Genomic DNA, 18,574 nt, shown 5'->3' on the forward strand with positions numbered 1-18,574 from the left:
TGTTGCAAAAAAAAAAAAAAAAAAAAAAAAACCAAACCAAACAAACAAAAAGAATGATTATATATATATGTCCAAACAACTAAAGATATTAATGTGCTGGGGGGGGGGGGACACGACATAAGGATGTCAACTCAAAACTGTCAATGAGAACAATCCAAAGGCTAGAATTGCTAAACCCCAATTAAAATGATGTTGAATATGAAAATCTCAAAAAGCCAGATTTTCCTAGACCATCATGGAGAAACTCCAGCGGGACCATGGCTCAGGGTCAGGCAGAAAGCCTGGCCCTGCTCAAGACTCCTCGCACCCTTTGTCACAGCTAGGTCTCTCTGGGCACCCCTCTCAGCAGTGCCTGTTCCTGCCACCTGTCCAAGCACTGGGACCTCTTCCCTTCCAGACAGGGTCTCTGGTGCTTACACGGGACAAGGCAGTAGTGTCTCCCAAGGGCCTGCCAGGGCCAGGCCGGCATTCACGAACCCGCTGCCCACCAGGCTCCAGCTGACGCCAGCTTATAGCAGAGGATGGAACACGGGGCCTGAAGCACGCTGGGCAGCCATCCCTCTACCGGCCACACCCCAGCTGTCACTACAATTTGGTTTTGTCAGGGTCTCCGTAGCCCTGGTTGGTCTAGAACTCACTGTCAGCCAGACTGTCCTCAAACTTACTGTACGAATTCTGCCTCTACTTCTGCCTTCTGGACTATGTCACCATGCCTGGCCTGCTTGCACAGCCCGGTGGTTGGTTACCTCTATTCAAGGGTAACAATCTCAGGAAATAGCCTCAGAAGCAGCTCACAGCAATTTCTGTAGACTACCACATAGGCTAGCCTAACAGGATTGTAAGACCATGTAAAAATGTCACAACCTACAATCTCTCAGACCACCATAGTAGTCAGTGTAGGTTTTTTGCTTTTGTTTTGTTTGCTTGTTTTTTTTTCTTTCTAAAGATTTATTTATTATATGTGAGTACACTGTAGCTGTCTTTAGACACACCAGAAGAGGGCGTCAGATCTCATTACAGATGGTTGTGAGCCACCATGTGGTTACTGGGATTTGAACTCAAGACCTTCGGAAGAGTAGTCAGTGCTCTTAACCGCTGAGCCATCTCTCCAGCCCGTTTGCTTGTTTTTCAAGAAAGTTTCCTTGTATAGCCCTGGCTGTCCCAGAACTCAAGAAATCTGCCTGCCTTCCCCCCCCCCCACCCCTACCCCCAGGTGCTGGGAGTCACCACTGCCTGACAGGTTCAGTTTTTATATACTCTCTTCGTCAACAAGTTAAAATGCAAGTCCCCTACTCAAAATATATTTACGCATCACAGTGGGTAGAAACGCTTGTCACACAGCCTGGTAACCTGAACTTGACCACATCAAAATGGAGGGCAAACACCAACTCCGAAGTTGTTCTGTTCCCCACACATGCACCCTGACACACCACACACAGTAATAATGCAACTAGCAGAAACCTTAAAACCCTCCTCACTTCCACTGTGAGAGAAACCTAGCATCTCAGCAGACAGGTGGCCGCCAAAGAAGGAACCACATAGACATCACGTAAACTGGTCATTTATTAACATGGACCATTGGACACAGCAGCTTCCAGCATGCTGAGGGAGGGAGCGAGGGAGGGAGGGAGCCGGCAGGCAGCAGGCTCTCACTTCTTCCACTCATTCTTGTCGTAGTCCCACTTGGCGGAGAAGCCCTGGACGGGGTTGGCCTTCATGTCCAGCAGGCGCTTGGTCTGCATGGACACCCAGTCACGATCAAAGGTATGAGGGATGGGGCCATACACTGTGGTACAGAACAACTCTGTGAGGAAGGCTGCCTGCTGGGATGACACAGCCCAAGACTTCCACGGCTCAGGCTCTCCCCACCCATAAGCAAAGCCACCTGCCCCCACCCCTCTCACACAGGCTGTGACCCAGGGCACTAGGAACTCCCATCTCAGAACCCTCCTTGCTTGTGAAAGGTCAGGGAGTCCTACATATTAAGTTGTCAGTGGCAGACTCCACGGGGCAGCCCAGCACACAGCTAGGGATGCCACTCAGAGGGCTGGCATGTTAGTAATCTGCAGCCACACTCAGGAGGAGAGGCAACATGATCTAGAGAGAGTGCAAGTCAGAGAGCAGACAAATACAACAGTGTCCAAACACTATGCTCCACATGCTCAGAACAGCCATGCAGCCAGCAGGTCAGCCATGCAGCAGATGGGTTTCCTAGCTCACACTATGCAGTCCTCTGTGGACATGAGGTCTAATTAAGCAGACCCAGGGCTACAGAACTCTGTATGCTGCACAAAGAAACCTATCTTGCTCTGCCGCAAGGACAGCTAGCCAAAAAGGCAAGCTCTAGCTCATAACTGTTTCCGTGATTACAGTGTCTCTATCCATCCTGGGCTGGAGGCCACCTGAGACCCCAACAGTACCAAGAGCTACAGCCGCCCAGGGCCTCTCCTCACCCTCTCCACTTACCAAAGCTCTTCTCCCAAATCAGAACCAGCGCAGTGAAGCCGATGAAGAACATGGCCAAGCCCACAACTGTCTTCCACTCATTGGTGCCTCTGTTCATCTCCGCGAAGCTCTCGTTAAACTGGATGCGGTACACTGAACAAAACGTATGCAGAGTAAAGAACACGTAGAGGGCTCAGCCCCACTCCCTGAAGAAACCCATCCCAGGGACAGCACAGGCTAGGCCTGAACATACGACTGTGCACAGATCTGCGCTCACACACCAGCACAAATGGAGCTGTGAGCAAAGCTCTCAGTCATGAGGTCACGTGACTGTGAGGTCACACGGCTCTCCTACACTACTTTCACAGCTCACAGTATTTAGCTCATCTTTCTGCAAAGCTACACCCATTGTGTGTACCTAAACGCCTTCATCTCATCTCCTCAAGCTGCTCCTCCACGCTCTGTTCCTTGGTCACAGCTAAGCCAGCCTGGAGATCTGCTCTAGCACAGTCCCCCCACACACACACCACTCAGTCTTTGCGCACTCCCTCTGATACCCACACTGGACTTTCTCGTCCCTGGAAAGGCTGCTCCAGTCGGCCTTCTCCTTCTCCTTCAGGGCCTTCTGGCTGGCAGACAGCATCTTGACATGGGCCACATCAGGCAAGGGGTAGTCACGCCGGTCAACGTAGGCAGGGAAAGCATAGTCTTCACTCTTCACAACGCTCCCTAAAACATGGGATAAGTCTGAAAACCCTGCGGATGGGAGGCTAGGCAGAGGGGCGCTAACAGGTCAGTGGTTAAAAGAAAGTCTGACCTACCCACACCCTAGGACTTAGCATCACCAGATGCAGGACCTGGGCTGAGGGCTATTTGTTGGGTAGTAACTGGACTGAATGAAGACCCAGCCACAGGGTCTCAAACTCAGAACATAAAACTCAAAAAGTGAAAAGCGGCTGTTGCAGAGTCCTGGTAGGTCACACGGCCTCATACACTGAGCCACCTCTCCTTAATAAGTTTATTAAGGACTTACCAAGTACCTGCTGCTCACTAAGGCTAACTCTGGACATACATGGATGGGACTGTCAGGGAACAAATAAACATCTCTACCCCCATGGGCTCACACTCTGTGAGAAACGAGCAAGACATAACCCGCAGGAATGCGCATGTCGGGAAGCAGAAGGTGGCCCTCGAGACTCCAAGGGAAGAATGCTGTGCTCAACAGGCAGACCCACGGCAGGTCCGTTCTGCTTTCCTTCCATTTAAACACTCAGTCAAGTCAGCCCAAAGTGAGCCACTCCACTGCACCATCACAATGAGCATGCACCTGCGCACCCCGCAGGACTCATCAGGACAAAGCTCAGGCCACAAGAAACCTAGCTGGAGGGGTGGGTGGGAGGAGAGGGGAAGAGAAGGGGGCTTACGGGACTTTCGGGGAGTGGGGGGCTAGAAAAGGGGAAATCATTTGAAATGTAAATAAATTATATCGAATAAAAAAGAAAAAAAAGAAAGAAAAAAGAAACCTAGCTGGATTGCACACCCCAGGCTTTCCTGATGCTGAAAGCTCTCACCCGCCCCAGCTGTCCAGGTCACACTGGTACAGTAGACAAAGCCTTGAGCTTTGTCTGTGGTCGGTCCACGTTTACGTTGGTGTACAAACGACCAGCAAATCTCTATCTTCTGTCCAATCTCATCCCGACAGAATCATAACCAAAGCAGTCAGAAGTACTCTCCCATTTTAACTCTTAGCATCCCATCAAGCTGGACATGATAGCATACGCCAAACCCAAGCACTTGGCAGGCTGAAGCAGGAAGATCTCAAGTTCGAGACCTGACTGAACAATCACAGAAACGCTGTCCTAAAACTGAGAGACAATGATCAGAAAAAAATGGCAGCTACTGAACATTCTTGCCAAGTTCAACATACATACATACATACATACACATACATACACACACACACACACACACCCTAAACCCTCTTTCTCTAGGCTTAAAAGACTTGGACTGCAGGCTATTGAAATAGATGTAAATTAGGGTGAGAATGTTCCAGAATCAATCAGCTATGATGATAATGGCACATACCAGCAACTACACTAAAATAAGGAGAAGTGGCTTCAGTGACCCAGTGTATTGTGTGAATTACAGCTCAGCTATCAGACTGCCATAAACTCTCATGGTCTCAGAACACGATAGCCATAAAATGCTATATTCTAGATCAAGAGTGGTTAAGTTATTTTCTAGGTACACTTCAGAGCTATGTGCCTGTCCCAGAGATCAGAGGAAAGCAAAGGCCAAACACTCCTCTTTTAAAAGAACAAGTGTGCAGAGCCCACAGTCGGTTTCCTCTGCAGCCACCTGTGCATGACAGGCTCCACCATGCCCAACTATTACAAGTGTGGCAGGGAGGTGACCTCACCTGAGTGAGTGGCAAGGATGGGCATCATCCCCACGTGAAGCATGAGATACATGGAAAGATACCATCGGCTGAGGGCCACGCCTAGTGCGAAGACAAGTCCCAAGCAACCATCCCTGCTCCTCAGCCCTGTTTGGGCCTAAGGGATGGGAGTGAGGGGAACTGGCAGCCTTACTTCCAAGGAGACCCAGGTTGTAGAAACCTTCCCTACCTACCCAGGCCTCAGACATCAGAGGTTCTCAGTCACCCTTCAAGCCTGAATCTTTAGGGGGGAAACTACAAAATAACAGAAGGGCAAAAAAAGCAAAAACTCTGCAATCCAAAGATCATTTCTGCTCTCACCCAAGGTGAGCGAGCACTGCCGACTTGTCAGACACTCAGATCCTTTCTCAGACAAGTCACACCATGAATACCTTAACTGACAGCAGGGCCCCAGTGGAGTCCCCAAGTGCCCTAAGATACCCACGAAGGACAATAAGGAGACTGCAGCTCCTTGTCCAGTGGCCAGACTACTAAAAAAAAAAAAGACAGCCACACCAAACAAGAACTGGTCTGGTCGCAGATGTCTGTGCTTGGAGATGGAATGTGTCTCTTCATGCTGGTTATAGCAGAGGGACCTCCCTTACCCAACACCCTTGACAACATTAGCCTGCACCTATGGTGTCCCCAGTGAAAGCACAGGACACAGCACCATCACTGCTGTAGGACACATCCCTGACCACCAGCGTGGAGGCGCTGCAGGGAAAAGGCACGATGCTGTCTGGGCCTCTAGATGGACACACCTTCTTCTCCAAACGTCTCGTCTACAGTCCAAGCCTCACACCTCACACCTTCAGCAGCAAAACCCTTCTAGAAGCCTTCCTGAGTACCAGCCAGACTAAACCATCCACCTCTGGGGCTGTCTACCATTACCTTGACGTAGCCAGCCCACTCTGTATTACAAACTCTCTGTGGAAGGTCCACCTCACACATTCTCTTATTCTTGGTGCCTAACACCGGTTCGAAGAACAAGCCTCATAAATGCCAAGCTAAAGTGGCGGGCCATACACCAGGCTCAGAACCAAAACCTGTCTGTGCACTTCAGCTGCGAAGGCAGATCCTTAAGACACCAGCGGCTGGTGCATGAAGTGAAACCCACACAGTTCTGACTCAAGCCCACCAACCTCCCTTTGCTTCCATTGCTTCCAGGGTGGGAACAGAAGGGAGCTTAATACGTTTATGGAGTTTGGGGGAAGGAAAAGATTAAAGTAAAATATGGAGAATTCAAGGACAGCCTGGTCTACAGAGTGAGTTCCAGGATAGCCAGGGCTACACAGAGACAGACAGAAGGGACAGAACTTTACAGGTATGGCACTGCGCCTTTAGCCACAGCATTCAGGAGGCAGAGTCAGGAACCCTGTGAGTTCAAAGCCAGTCAGAGCTACACAGTGAGACTGGAAAGGAGGAAGGGGGGAAGGGAAAGAAGAAGGGAGAGAAAAATATAATAAAGCAAGCAAAAACCCAGATTAATCAGATTTATCCATGCTTCTTCAAGCAGACAAAGGCCCTGTTCAAATTCTCATCTCTCACCTAAACTCCTGCAAGGTCAAGCTACCAAGCATCTTTGCTAAAATCCCAGCACAGGATCTTAGACACAGGGGCAAAACAACACTGAGTTAGCCTATTCAAAAGTAAAAGTCCTTAGCCAGCCATGGTGGTGCACATCTTTAATCCCAGAACATGAGAGGCAGAGGTAGGTTAAGTCTCTGAGATCCAAGGCGGCTAGAGCTACACAGAGAAACCCTGTCATGAGAAACCAGAGAGAAAAAAGGAAAGGGAAGGAAAAGAAGCAATAGTCCCACTTACCATGTGCTCGAAGGCACACTGAAGTAGAAATGGCTCTCTTGCCAATTAGGCTAAGTGCCCTGGTAGCCAACATTCTGAAAAACAAAAATGTATATCTCTAACAATGAGAAAACACCTTTTAGCAGAAGTCTTTTTTTTTTTTTTTTTTTTTGCCACAGAACATTAAGGAAGTAAATGCATCTTATTCCCCCAACGTTAAATGCTTTTTTGTTAGAATTTCATCAGTTTTAAGGCACGGGCTGGCCAGAAAGCTTCCACTGTTACCTTCCTCTACCTCACAAGAGCTGGCATTACAGGCCAGAAGCATGCACCCAGGATCCGGTTATTACTGACGCGAAAGCATCAAGTAGCTAGCACAGGATGAGCTTCCTGATATCAAACCATGGGCTGTAATATACATGGCTTTGATCAATTACTAAAAAAATCCAGCTTCTTAAAAATTAACTAGAAAAACGAAATGACTGAAACCGCCAGAACTCGGTATAGCTGTTCCTCGCTGTGGCGATGGTAGTACACCGCCTGCGACTGGGTTTTATTTTAAAAATCGACTTGCGCAGGGACTGTGAAGGGCAAGCGGAGGAGGCCGCCTAGGTCCTGGCCCTGGCCCACTTCCCGTCCCCGCGTCCCGCAGGGCGACCTGGATGACCCTGTCACCCGCCCCAGCGACCCGAGCTCCACGTCTCACTTTAGCACAACCCCTTGGATTCGCTCCCTGAGAGAGAACGTCTGAGCACGGGAAAAAAAAAAAAAATACAACGCCCGGGGCGGCAGAAACCGTAGCGTGACGTCAGGACTCAGTTCGCTGTCCCTCGGGCCTGGCGAGGCGGGAACGCCCGATGCGAAGCAGGCCGGAGCCGAACGGCAAGCGGGACACAAGGCAACAGACCCGCCCGGGAAGCGGGCGCCCCAAGGTCACGGAGCTGCTCAAGTCCCGGGTCCGGGGGCGCCTCATAGGCACCGCTCCCGCCCCGACGTTCCAGGTCCTCGGCCCCCGGCCATGCCGCCCTCACCCGCTGTCAAAGGCCGTCACCTGCCACTGCTGCCCAGGCGACCGCCGCGACCGCCCTCTACAACCCGGGTTCTCGCGACCGGAAGAGCGGGGCCCGCACCGGAAGAGCAAGAGTGTGTCGCAAAGCATCGCGGGAACCGAGGAAGCCCCGCCCACACCGGTCAGATTCAACTGTCGCGAAAGGCCGGGCGGGCCGCGCTGCTTTCTGGCAGACGCCTGCGACTACGCTTTCCGGCGGGAGCTTGTGTTAGCAGCGTGCAGCAGGGTCGCGTTTGGACCGTGGTGCGTTGGTCGCGACGCGGCCAGCTAGGCTCAGCATGCCCGGCGTGAAGCTCACCACCCAGGCCTACTGCAAGATGGTGCTACACGGCGCCAAGTACCCTCACTGCGCCGTCAACGGGCTTCTGGTGGCAGAGAGGCAGAGGCCGCGCAAGGAGCATCCCCCGGGCGCGGGCAGCCACACTCTCTTCGTGGACTGCATCCCGCTCTTCCACGGCACGCTGGCTCTGACGCCCATGCTGGAGGTGGCGCTCACCCTAGTAAGCTCGGGGCCACGCCGGGGTTCTGGGCTGGGCGAAGTCAGGCGCCCATGGAGGTAGGAGCGTCTGCCCCCGGGTAGGCAACGCAGCGAGCTCTCGAGGTTTTGTAGAATTAACCAAGAAACTGAGTGTGGTGTACATTCTTCAGACCAGCACTCGGGATAGCGAGGCAGGCGGATCTCTTAGGAGTTCGAGGCCAGCCTGGTCTACATAGACCTGGGATGGGTGACGTTTAAAGTTTAAACTTAATGTGCTTGTGAGACCACGAAGAACAAAAAAGAATACCTGTAGCATGTAAACCTCTAGCTTTATAGGCTGTATTTTGTCGGCCCACTTGCTTTTTTCCCCCAAACTGTTGTAAAACTTGCTGTATTAGCATAATGCCGAATGCTGTTTCTGCTTTTGTTACCAAACTCGCTTTCTCTGCTCAAGAGACAATTGCAAAACCCAGAATTATAACTCTGCGATTTGCATCTATAAAGCCCTGGACTGATGCGGCCAGGTGCTTGGAAGCGCTCTCAGGTGCAGCCCTGACGCACCTGAGATACAAATCGGACCCATAACAACCCTGTCTGCATACAGCTTCATTTACTTCTCAGAGTGAGCTCTGTGGAGAAAACCCGAGCTGGCAGGAGAGGAAATGCCAATCCTGTCTCCCCTCCCCCATTAAAATGACGCCGTTGAATTAAACTTGCTTTGAATGTAGCCCCCTGCTAGCCTGGGACTCCCAACACTTCCTGCTCTAGACTCCTGTGTGTAGCCGCCCGCGGCCACATGTGAACCGGATCCCTGGAAGAGAATTCTGGGGATAAACGGGAAGGGGACGAAAGAGAGATGAGTCAAGACGACAGTTGCCGATAGAGACTGACTTTACTATTATTTAGCCAAAATATATAGTCTTTAGAAAACAACCCTGCCCCCCCTCCCCCACATCAAGGAGCCTTGGCTCCACTTCTCAGCGGGTCGCCTGCTTCAAGTCTAGCGGTTCTCTGCTGGCCTCCAGGTGAGACTGCCCTGAGGCAGCCTTGGTGAAAGGTGAAAGTGCCTTATTGTTCCCAAGGTGCAAGGGCCTGAGATAACACCAGCGGGAGGCTGGGGGTTGCCAGCCAGCTCAATGCTGTGGGGGAAGGGACACCTGAGGACTGGGGTTACAGAGACTAGCATAGCTTGACATCTGTTTCATTTTGTTTTGCGGGGAACTGGGTTTCACTTTTGTGGGCTTGGAGGGTTTGGAACTCTTCAGTAGACCAGGCTGGCCTCCTACACACTGATCACCCTGCCTCCTACTCCTGAGGTTAGAACTAAAGGCGTGCACCACTACCACGCCTTGCTCAACCTTTACTTTTAATTTACATTAAAACACCAAAGGAAATGTCCGGCTGACTACAAGTGCCTTCAGGCAAATTGGCAGTTTTATACTGGGCACGTAAGAGTTATAGTATGGGTTTTTTGTTTGTTTGTTTGTTTTTAAGATTCTTTCTGAGTGGGAGGAAGATTTGTGAGTGATAATTCCTGAAGAAGTGTGCTTTTAGTGCCTGGAGTATCTTGAGGATTCCTGTGCGCGTTTCTGGCTACTGTCTTAATTGTTATGTTAGCAAGGGAGTTGCACCTGGCTGCTTCCGGAGGTTTCCACCTGCCTGGGCCTGGCCTCCTGAGTGTGGGTTGAACCCAGGGCTCAGTTAGACGTGCATTTGTAGTGGTCTGACAAGCTCTATGCTGAAGAGTGCAAGCACCAGCTGATGAAGGGGCTGGAGAGATGGCTCGGTGGTTGTAGAGGACCAGTCCTAACTAGGTCGGGCACCTACAACCGCCAGTCACTCCGTCTTGGCTCCCTCTGTGGGCACTGCATTCATATGCCCATACCCACTTGTGGACCCTGAATTAAGACAAGGACCAGGTGAAGTAGCCTTTAAGTTCTTAAAGGTCAAGGCCAGCCTGTTCCACACTGCTATATAATGACACCCCCTGTCTTGGAAAACAAAACAAGGTTAAAAAAGTTTTGTTTTACCTTTAAAAAAGTTGGCTCCTCAAAACTGGAGGGTTTGGAGGTTTGGATGGTCAGGGCATTCAAGGATGGGGCCAGCTCAGCACCCGAGCCCATGTGACCTGCCTCAGGGACTTCGAGTCTGAGACAGTGACTGTTGACTGTCTCTGACTCTGTATACCAGATGCTGTGACCACTCTTCCAATGCTGTCTCCTCTGTGTCCCTCTACCAGAGGTAAACACTGAGTTCCCAGCACATAATAGTTCTCAGGCCTGGCTTCTATTGTGATGAATTCCAGTGCCTGTGAACTGTTTCCCTCAGGCTCTTGTTGAATCTATCCTGCACCACCAGCCAGCCTCTGCAGCAGGTTGCAGACTCCACTTGAAGGACCAGGGTCTAGCGGTACCTCTCCAGACAATGCATCTGTCCCCAAGATGTGACCCCGCTGCTCCCCGTCTCTGCTCATACTTCCTTCCCCTCCACTTGGTCTCTTCCCAGACACATAGTTCCTAGTCCTGTTCCCTCCTGCACTCCCCGTTGGCTGTCTAACCAGTCCCCATGGCACCTGAGTTTCTTCAGTTTGTACGGTTTACTTGGTAACCTTGCATTCTGAAGGCCAGGAGCGGTCTCTGGGTCTGGAGCCTGCAGCTGTCAAAATACAGGCTATAGAAGTTTTAACAGCAGCAGGCAGAGCCCATGCAATGACTTCAGTGAGGCCCCATCCTGGTGGCTCCCCTTCTGAGGAGCTCTCACTGGAATGATTGTTGCTGTGTGCTCTGCCACAGGGCAGCGTGAGACTCCTTTGAAGGGATTTCTATTATCATTTTCCATTAGTCAGAAATCCTTGCATTTCCGGGTGCTTTTCATCTGTTTAAGTACTTATGCCTATTATTTATCCTCAAGCCCTTTGACGTAGGCAGTGAAGGAATTACTCCTAATAGCAAAAACCCACAAAAAGGTTGGTAGGAAAATTAGCATAACCCTGTTTCTCTAAGCTCTTTGTCCCCCCTGCTTTGGCTTCTGATGCACTAACGGCTGTCTGCATTCTGCTGAGATGCCTTTCGTACCATGATGTGGTTTCAGTCCCGTGTTCTTTCTGCTGTCTCCACTCTCTCCCCACAGCTGCAGTCCCTCGGTGTGCAGCCCCTTCCCCCCCAGCTTCTCTTCCGAGGAGAAGTCAGTTGGCCTGAGAAGTAGCTCAGTGAAATCCTAAGGCCAAGGCCTGCTTCTTGCTGCAGACAGGTTTGACCAGGTTACCCCCCACACACACACACTCGATGGTCATGCAGGTCAGGCATGGTGTGGCTTTCGCTGTGCCGGGGCTCTGGTTATTATGGGGTCAGTTGTTTAGATGGCAGTGCTTAGAGCCAATGTTTGCAGGTTGCGGAGAGGGGCCATCTGTGCAGTCTTAGCAGGAACCAAAGGGTTGGCTCTGGCCCCTCAGCACCTCTCCAGTGTGACTTGCCCAGAACCGTGTAGAGGGCATTGAGCAGAGGGGGCAGGTTCACACCCAGCTAAGAGCTTTCTCCTCCTGTGAAGGTAAAGACTTGTCCGAGGAGACTATGGTGTCTGTCTGAGGTTCACTTATCTTCCTGTGGTCCTGGACAGCTATTTGCTATGCCTGTCCTGTTCTTAATAAACTACATGATAGAGGCCTGGGTTTTCAGATGGCCATTAGCAGAGGCCAGCTTCGGGGTTGTGTTTTATCTTGGCCCACTTGGGAGGTTGCTTGACTGTGTGCTGCCACTCCAGGCCACCCAACTTTTCATGGGGCTGTTAGGCTTCCCTTGGGGCTCTGGGACCTCTGTATGCCTGTCCAACAGTCTCTCTGTCCTAATACCTCATTCTTCAGAGGCCAACTAGCCCTTGTTGGTTGGGTTTGTTTCTTAGGGACTAGAGAGATGGCTTCATGGTTAAGGGCACTTGATACTCTTCAATAGATGGAGTTCAATTCCCAGCACCTATGTCAGGTGACTCACAACAGTTTGTGACTCCAGTTCTGGGGAATCTGACCCACAGGTACCTGCATTCCTGTATACACACTTACACACAGACATATACATAATAAAAAAAATAAACCTTTAAAAAGAAATTTATTTCATGTATATGGGTATTTGTGTGTGTGTGTGTGTGTGTGTGTGTGTTGCTTGTGGAAGCCAGAATGCCAAATCCCTGGAGTTACATACAGTCATGAGCCACCATGTGGGTGCTGTTTGAAAATATCCAGAACTCTTAACCAGTGCGTCATCTCTTCCCCTATTCTTAAACCGTTTCCCTGCCTCTGAGTATGCAGGAGGGAGTCTGTTCCCTGGTCAATGGATAGGCAGTGTGCAGTCCCTAAGCATCCATGAGTTGGGTGGGAGACAAAACCATACACACAGTGAAAATTGTGTGAGGCCAGTGAAAATTGGTTGTAGTTGACAGAGCCAAACAGCTTTTATGGCCTGGTTTACTTTATGCCTCCCCACAGAGTTCTGCAATTCCAGGTCACAGCATTACATCCTCCGCTGGAATTTGGCTGGGATTTTCATCCTCCACAGACACAGGGAATGAAGCATGTGTTGCATTTGTCCCAGGAGTTAGCCTCGTGCCGTGCTCAAAGATAGTTCAAGGTAGTATCGTATATGTTTGAGGTAGAAGTCCTGGACCTTTTAACTAACGAGCCAGATCAAACTGTCCACTGAAGACTGATGCTGTGTTGTTGGGGCGTAAAATATCTCTTGTGCCCCCATAGTAGATACAGCATAACTATGGTCAGCTGAATGGACTTCAAAAAATATTCGCAGGCAGAGAGATTATCCTTGATTCTGTGTACAGGACCAGAGTAAACACAGGGCTCACTAAGCAAGACAACAGGTAAGATATGGAGACAGAAGTGGGTCAGGAGGGTGTAGCATAGGCCCAGGAAAACAGGCTGGAAAGGGGGTTCCCAGAACTCACAGGAGGAACCAGCCGCATTGTAGACTGCTCACCCATAAAATAAAAGAATTACCGTTTTCTGCCAGTGTGTCTGAGTGTCTTGTTTCTAGAGCAGTAAATGGAAAAGAGGCAGGCAGGCCCTGAGATGGGAGCTGGCCAGAGGCCGGATAGCCTGCAGCAAGGACAGAGTTGACTTTGAGCTCAGGGAAAGGGGCTAAACGCAAAATTCAGAGTAAAACCTTTGGATATAGTGTATGGGGATAAGTTTGGGAAGGGAGAGAAACTTCTAGGTAGGGACTTCTAGCACCTGTTCCCTTAAGAGGAGGCGACAACACGTGACTAGCTTTGCAGGGATTTGTACAGTAGAGCCATTATAAATATTTGGGGATGTAATTCTAATCTTTTGGGTAGATGACCAGCATTTTTAGCTGGTTCAGTGAGCCCTGGTTTTGTCCCAATATGGTAACTCATGAGTTCTCAGGAATTTGGAAGTATTCTAGTCCACATGAGCCAGGGACCCAGAGACCTGTCTTATGTCTGCTTTTAGTCATGAAGGAGACTGGACCAGCTCTGGGGGTTGAGGGCAGCAAGTCTTAAACATGGGCATTTTTGTGTTTTTGTTTTTTAAGACTATTTTCTTGGATCTGACAGTGGTACCAGCATACATCTTTAATCCCAGGAGCCAGAGGCAGGCAGATGTTTTGAGTTCAAGGTCAGCCTGGTCTACAGAGTGAATTCCAGGACATCTAGGGTTGTACAGAGTAACCCTGTCTCCAGGGTAGCTCAGGTACCCCACAACTGTGGTGTCAACGGGCTTTTGACCACAAATAACTGCTACCATGTCCGACTTGCATTTTTTGGGGTTTTGGCTTTAAGATGTACTTTATTTTTGTGTATGCCTGGCCCAGGCAAACAGTAGACCTGCAGAAAACTAGGCTGGATGTGATAAGCCACAGAGCAGCGCAGTTCTGAAAGTCTTCTGCTGCTTCCCCCCTCCTCCCCCCCCCCCCACAGGACACTTAAGCGTGGACTGTCACTCACACCCACCCCAGGTGCCTGTTTACAGCACTCCAGCCCTAGAAGGCATCACTAAGAATGTTAAAGCCTGTGTCAAAGACTTCAGACAAGATGGGGGTCCTGTCTGGATCTGTTCCTCCCAACTACGCATACTCAGAGCCTCTCTGAACATTAGTTTTCCTTATTTGCAGAGGTTAGCTTTAAATAAGGCATCTCCACCCTCTGTGTACCTAAGATAGCGTGAGTGTGCTCAGCATATCCAAGATGACAGTGTCACAGTGTGGAAAGGTTGGGACTAGTTTTAAGTGATCAGGATTTCTCAAGCGCTAGCATGCAGCGTACATTAAATAATAAAGAATGCATCAGGATGCTTCCCTCAGATCCATCCACACAGTGCTGCTGCTGTGTAGGAGGACTCTGCTCTAGACCCTGACTGAACTCGAGTTGTCACTTCATTGTAGTCAGAGGAAGGACTGTTGGCTGTACACATCTTGTCCCCTCGGGGAGGGGTGCGCTGTCACAGACCTAGTGCTGAGGTCTTTTCCCATTTCTGTTCCTCTCAGATTGACTCGTGGTGCAAAGACAACAGCTATGTGATTGCCGGCTATTACCAAGCTAATGAGCGTGTGAAGGATGCCAGGTATGGGTTGCACACTGTTGGGGGGAAGGGGTTCAAAGCCACAGAGCCCTCACTGAGGTGATCTTGACCCTTGATAGGCTTCAGTTGGCAAAGCCTGTGCAAGTCGCCACCTCCCACCCCCTGCTTTCTCAGGTGTGCAGGTGACTGGCCAGATGAGCAGCCAGGGTTTTGTCCATGGCTCCTCTGCTGTGCAGGGAAGGGGGCTCCAAAAGAGGAAGCCACCAGGTCTGCCTCTGCCTACGAGCCTGCTTCCTCCCCCTCTCAAACTAGAGGCTGTGGAAGGCCAGGGAACTCTCTGGAGGGAATAAAATGGTTTGGGGTTTGGAACTTTTAGGATGGGGGCCTATGGTGAAAGTGTGGTCTTTGGTACCTGAATAGGCTCCAGGTTCCTGCACCGACGATGCCCCCACCTCTGCTCTCTCTTGAGCAGGCTTCTTTCTCTCAGAGTATATGTCTGCTTCAGTCTGAGTCCCGTGAATCTAGCCAAGGACACCTTCTGTCGGGGTGGCTCCTTAAGTAGTAGGTGGGCAGTTCTTAAAGGGTTGGGCCATGGATGGAACTCAGGAGCTGTGTACAGGGACCAAGCCGGTGACAGCAGCCTCCATCCCTTAGCCCTCCAGGGCCAGCGAGGAAGAGCTGATACAGAAGGCCGCCTCCAGAGGAGCAACATCCTCTGGCTACAGGACATGGCCAGCAGCCAGCCCGCTAGGTCCCACGTCAGGGAAGGGAGGCCCAGATCAGTCGTACTGATGGCCCTCTTCCATGCCCTCTGCTGTCCTCCAGAGGCTTCCTTTGGCTGCAGCCAGCTAGAAGCCAGGGGATAGCTGGAAATACCCACAGTAAGTACTGGGGTTTCTCGTGTGCTTAGATGGAGCCAACAGACCCCAGTGTGTTCATGTACCATGGGCGATAGAGTGGCCACAGGCTCTTCTAGAAATGAAGCCGTGTGCTGGAGGTGCCCGCTATTGCCCTAGGCTTGGGGGTTCTCAGGAGCTGTGCCGTCTCATTGAGTCAGCCTGGGCAGCCCTGTGCACAGGTCCCCGGTTCTGCTGCTGCCTCTTGTCCTCTGTGCCTTCTGGCTCTTGATTCTTCCTCTGTGAGTGACAAATGCATGTCCACCCTGCACAAAAACTGTTGTGGAGGTGACTGTGGCTAGCTAACTACTGAGCCAAGCAGGTCCTTCTGTCTCTGTGAGGGCCCTGTGGGAAGGGGACAGGCTACAGCCACAGGAGTTACAGACCTCTACCCAGAAGCATGACTGGGAAAGCTTTGTCAGTGTGAGGTGCCAACGTCATTGACCAAACAGTGTGACAGCAAATTGAAAGCTCACAGCATAGAAAGATATAAAGTGGCTTAGAGTCCTAAAAAATAATTTGATGGAAAAAGAGGATTCAGTTGTTAGGCCCTGGATCTCCTGTGGCGAGCTGCTGTGGACAAGCCACTGGAGAAGCCCACGCTCCACTCGGAGAGTGCAGACAACTTCAGTCCACTCCAGAGCCCAGCAGGTTACCAGCTGCTCTGGGCACACTCCCCTTCAGAAGACGCCCTCCCGAGGGTCCTCCTTGGCATCTCAACGCTGAGTCCTCTCATGGGGCCTGTCCGTTGGCTCCCCCCCTCTTCTAGAACAGGGACTGTTCAGCTCCGCTGGAGTATTGTAGAGCTCATAGGTCCTTCTCCACAGCCCAAACCAGGTGGCAGAGAAGGTGGCCTCCAGGATCGCAGAAGGCTTCAGTGACGCCGCCCTCATCATGGTGAGTCCTGCCCTCCTGCGGTGTGAGCTTCCCTGCTGGGGCTGCCCAGTAAATACCAGGGCCACAGGGCAAAGCCAGTGTAGCCTGTGGGGTGGGAAGCAGGGCCGCATTACAGTCTGGCTGCATAGTCTAAGAGACAAGGACGGAGGGAGGGGACTGGCTGGGGCGCTCTGCTCAGCTTTGTGGAAAGGCGGGAAGCACGCACACTCGCCCGCACCAGAGTCACTTGGTAGGGACTTGGCTGTGCTGCTCGCATGGGAGCCTGGGCAGGCACTGCACTTCTCAGCACTGCACTCACACTGGTCTCTACCCTCCCTTCTCCTCAGGTTGACAATGCCAAGTTCACGATGGACTGCGCAGCGCCCACGATCCACGTGTATGAACAGCACGAGAACAGGTGGCGGTGCAGAGACCCACACCAGTGAGTGCAGCACCGCCGCCTTGCCTGGGGTGGGCTCCTGTGTAGTGCGGGGTCTGGGTGGTACGCCATGGTCTCCAGGCACACCGTGGCACCATGCCCCTCCAGTGTTTGCTTTCTGATTGCACAGATGCTTCGGCCATGTCCCTCTAGATTCTGTAGTTCCCCATTTGGAGGGACCTGTCCATTCACACAAGTTCACGTTTCTGTGGCTCCCAGCAGCTGCTCTGTCCTTAGCAGCCTGTGTGGTCCTGGTAGGTATGAGGCTGACTTTCCTGTCTGTCCTGCAGCGACTACTGTGAAGATTGGCCAGAGGCACAGAGGATCTCAGCTTCACTCCTGGACAGCCGCGCCTATGAAACACTCATAGATTTTGATAATCACCTGGACGACATTCGGAGTGACTGGACAAACCCTGAGATCAACAAAGCAGTTCTGCACCTGTGCTAGGCAAGGACCACGGCTGGAGACCACACTACAGAGAAGATGAAAGCATATTTCTGAATTCAGAGGGATAGTGCGCTCGCCCAAAGGGAAGCTGCAAGTCTGATGTGTGCCTTGGAAGGGGGTGCAGTCGGCATCCTTCAGGGCGGGCTGTGGAGAGCGCTGGGGGCCACCTAGCCTTTGGGTTCTTAGTCCTCTACTGCCCAGTCCTGCCCGTGCTTGTCCCAGGTCATTCCCATTAAATAGGTCTATGTAGCCTTTTGTAATCCTGAGAGGATGTATTTTAGTCTTTATTCTATGTGTGGGTCTTCTTGGCCTAAGCCCGCTCCGCTCCGGGTGTCCTGACACACTGGAGTGTCATCTGAGCAGCCAGGTAGGCATGGGGCTAGGAGCCACACTGCTCCCTCCACAGGCTGCACTGTGGGATTAGGCAGCACCGTTGCCAGAGAAACCTCACTGCACAGAGAACACAGCACATTGGTGCTGAGAGCAAAGATCCCAAGAGAAGCCAGCCCATGGACATTCCCGAAGCCCTTTCATCCCGACACAGCTGCTCCACATCTTCAGGGTGAGAGTTGCTTTGTATGTAAAATGGGGAGTGGGCTCCACGCTCCACGGTGTCCCAAGCAGTGTGCTTGTTGACTTAGAGCATTTGACCAAATGTTCCTGACCGTCTCAGGAAGCCACATGCAGGCTTTCCTGCACTCTGTATATTGTCCTTTGTGACTGCTTTACAGGGAGAGCAGTGAGGCTGGGAACAGCGTCCCCCTGTTCTTGCTAAGTGGGAACGCCAGGGTCACTTTAGCAGACTCCTGTTTTGTTGGCTTTTGTTGTTGTCTCGAAAAAAAAAGAATATCCCTTTATGATCCTACTTGGTGTGGTGTCCACTGTGAAGGAGCCTGGCCTTGGACAGGCAGGGATCCCTCAGCCTCTGCTTAAGTACATCCATCGCCACCCCTCCAACTCCCCTGAACCTTCCCAATGGACTTCCTCTGTCTGCACAAAGGAAGATGTGAGGCACCAATCCCCACTCTTCCACAGTGCTGCCTTATTTTTGAGATGGGAAGTGTCAGGATATAGCCAGGGCTGGTAGGCAGTAACTCGCTGTTCTGTCTGCCCAAGCCAGCTGGCGCATACCTGCATCCT

General features: G+C 51.4%; 2 protein-coding genes across 3 annotated transcripts; one reads left to right on the forward strand and one right to left on the reverse strand.

Annotated features, from left to right (window-relative positions):
• Positions 1 to 1,545: 1,545 nt before the first annotated feature.
• On the reverse strand, positions 1,546 to 7,829 carry LOC127671542 (cytochrome c oxidase subunit 4 isoform 1, mitochondrial). Of its 2 annotated transcripts, none has more exons than XM_052166370.1 (5): positions 7,737 to 7,829; positions 6,707 to 6,780; positions 3,007 to 3,174; positions 2,467 to 2,598; positions 1,546 to 1,786 (listed from the first exon to the last, which is right to left on the reverse strand). In XM_052166370.1, exons 2-5 carry the CDS (start codon positions 6,777 to 6,779, stop codon positions 1,650 to 1,652), a joined length of 510 nt encoding a protein of 169 aa, XP_052022330.1. In that variant the 5' UTR covers position 6,780; positions 7,737 to 7,829; the 3' UTR covers positions 1,546 to 1,649. The 2 variants fall into 2 exon arrangements, with proteins under 2 accessions (XP_052022330.1, XP_052022329.1); XM_052166369.1 differs by having other exon boundaries at positions 7,717 to 7,800.
• A 109-nt stretch (positions 7,830 to 7,938) lies between these two features.
• Emc8 (ER membrane protein complex subunit 8) lies at positions 7,939 to 17,700 on the forward strand. Its single transcript, XM_052166371.1, has 5 exons — positions 7,939 to 8,254; positions 14,739 to 14,815; positions 16,497 to 16,566; positions 16,893 to 16,987; positions 17,275 to 17,700. Exons 1-5 carry the CDS (start codon positions 8,033 to 8,035, stop codon positions 17,432 to 17,434), a joined length of 624 nt encoding a protein of 207 aa, XP_052022331.1. The 5' UTR covers positions 7,939 to 8,032; the 3' UTR covers positions 17,435 to 17,700.
• Positions 17,701 to 18,574: the final 874 nt, after the last annotated feature.

This window comes from Apodemus sylvaticus, chromosome 21 (genome assembly GCF_947179515.1).
Source record: "Apodemus sylvaticus chromosome 21, mApoSyl1.1, whole genome shotgun sequence".
Lineage (NCBI taxonomy): Eukaryota > Metazoa > Chordata > Mammalia > Rodentia > Muridae > Apodemus > Apodemus sylvaticus.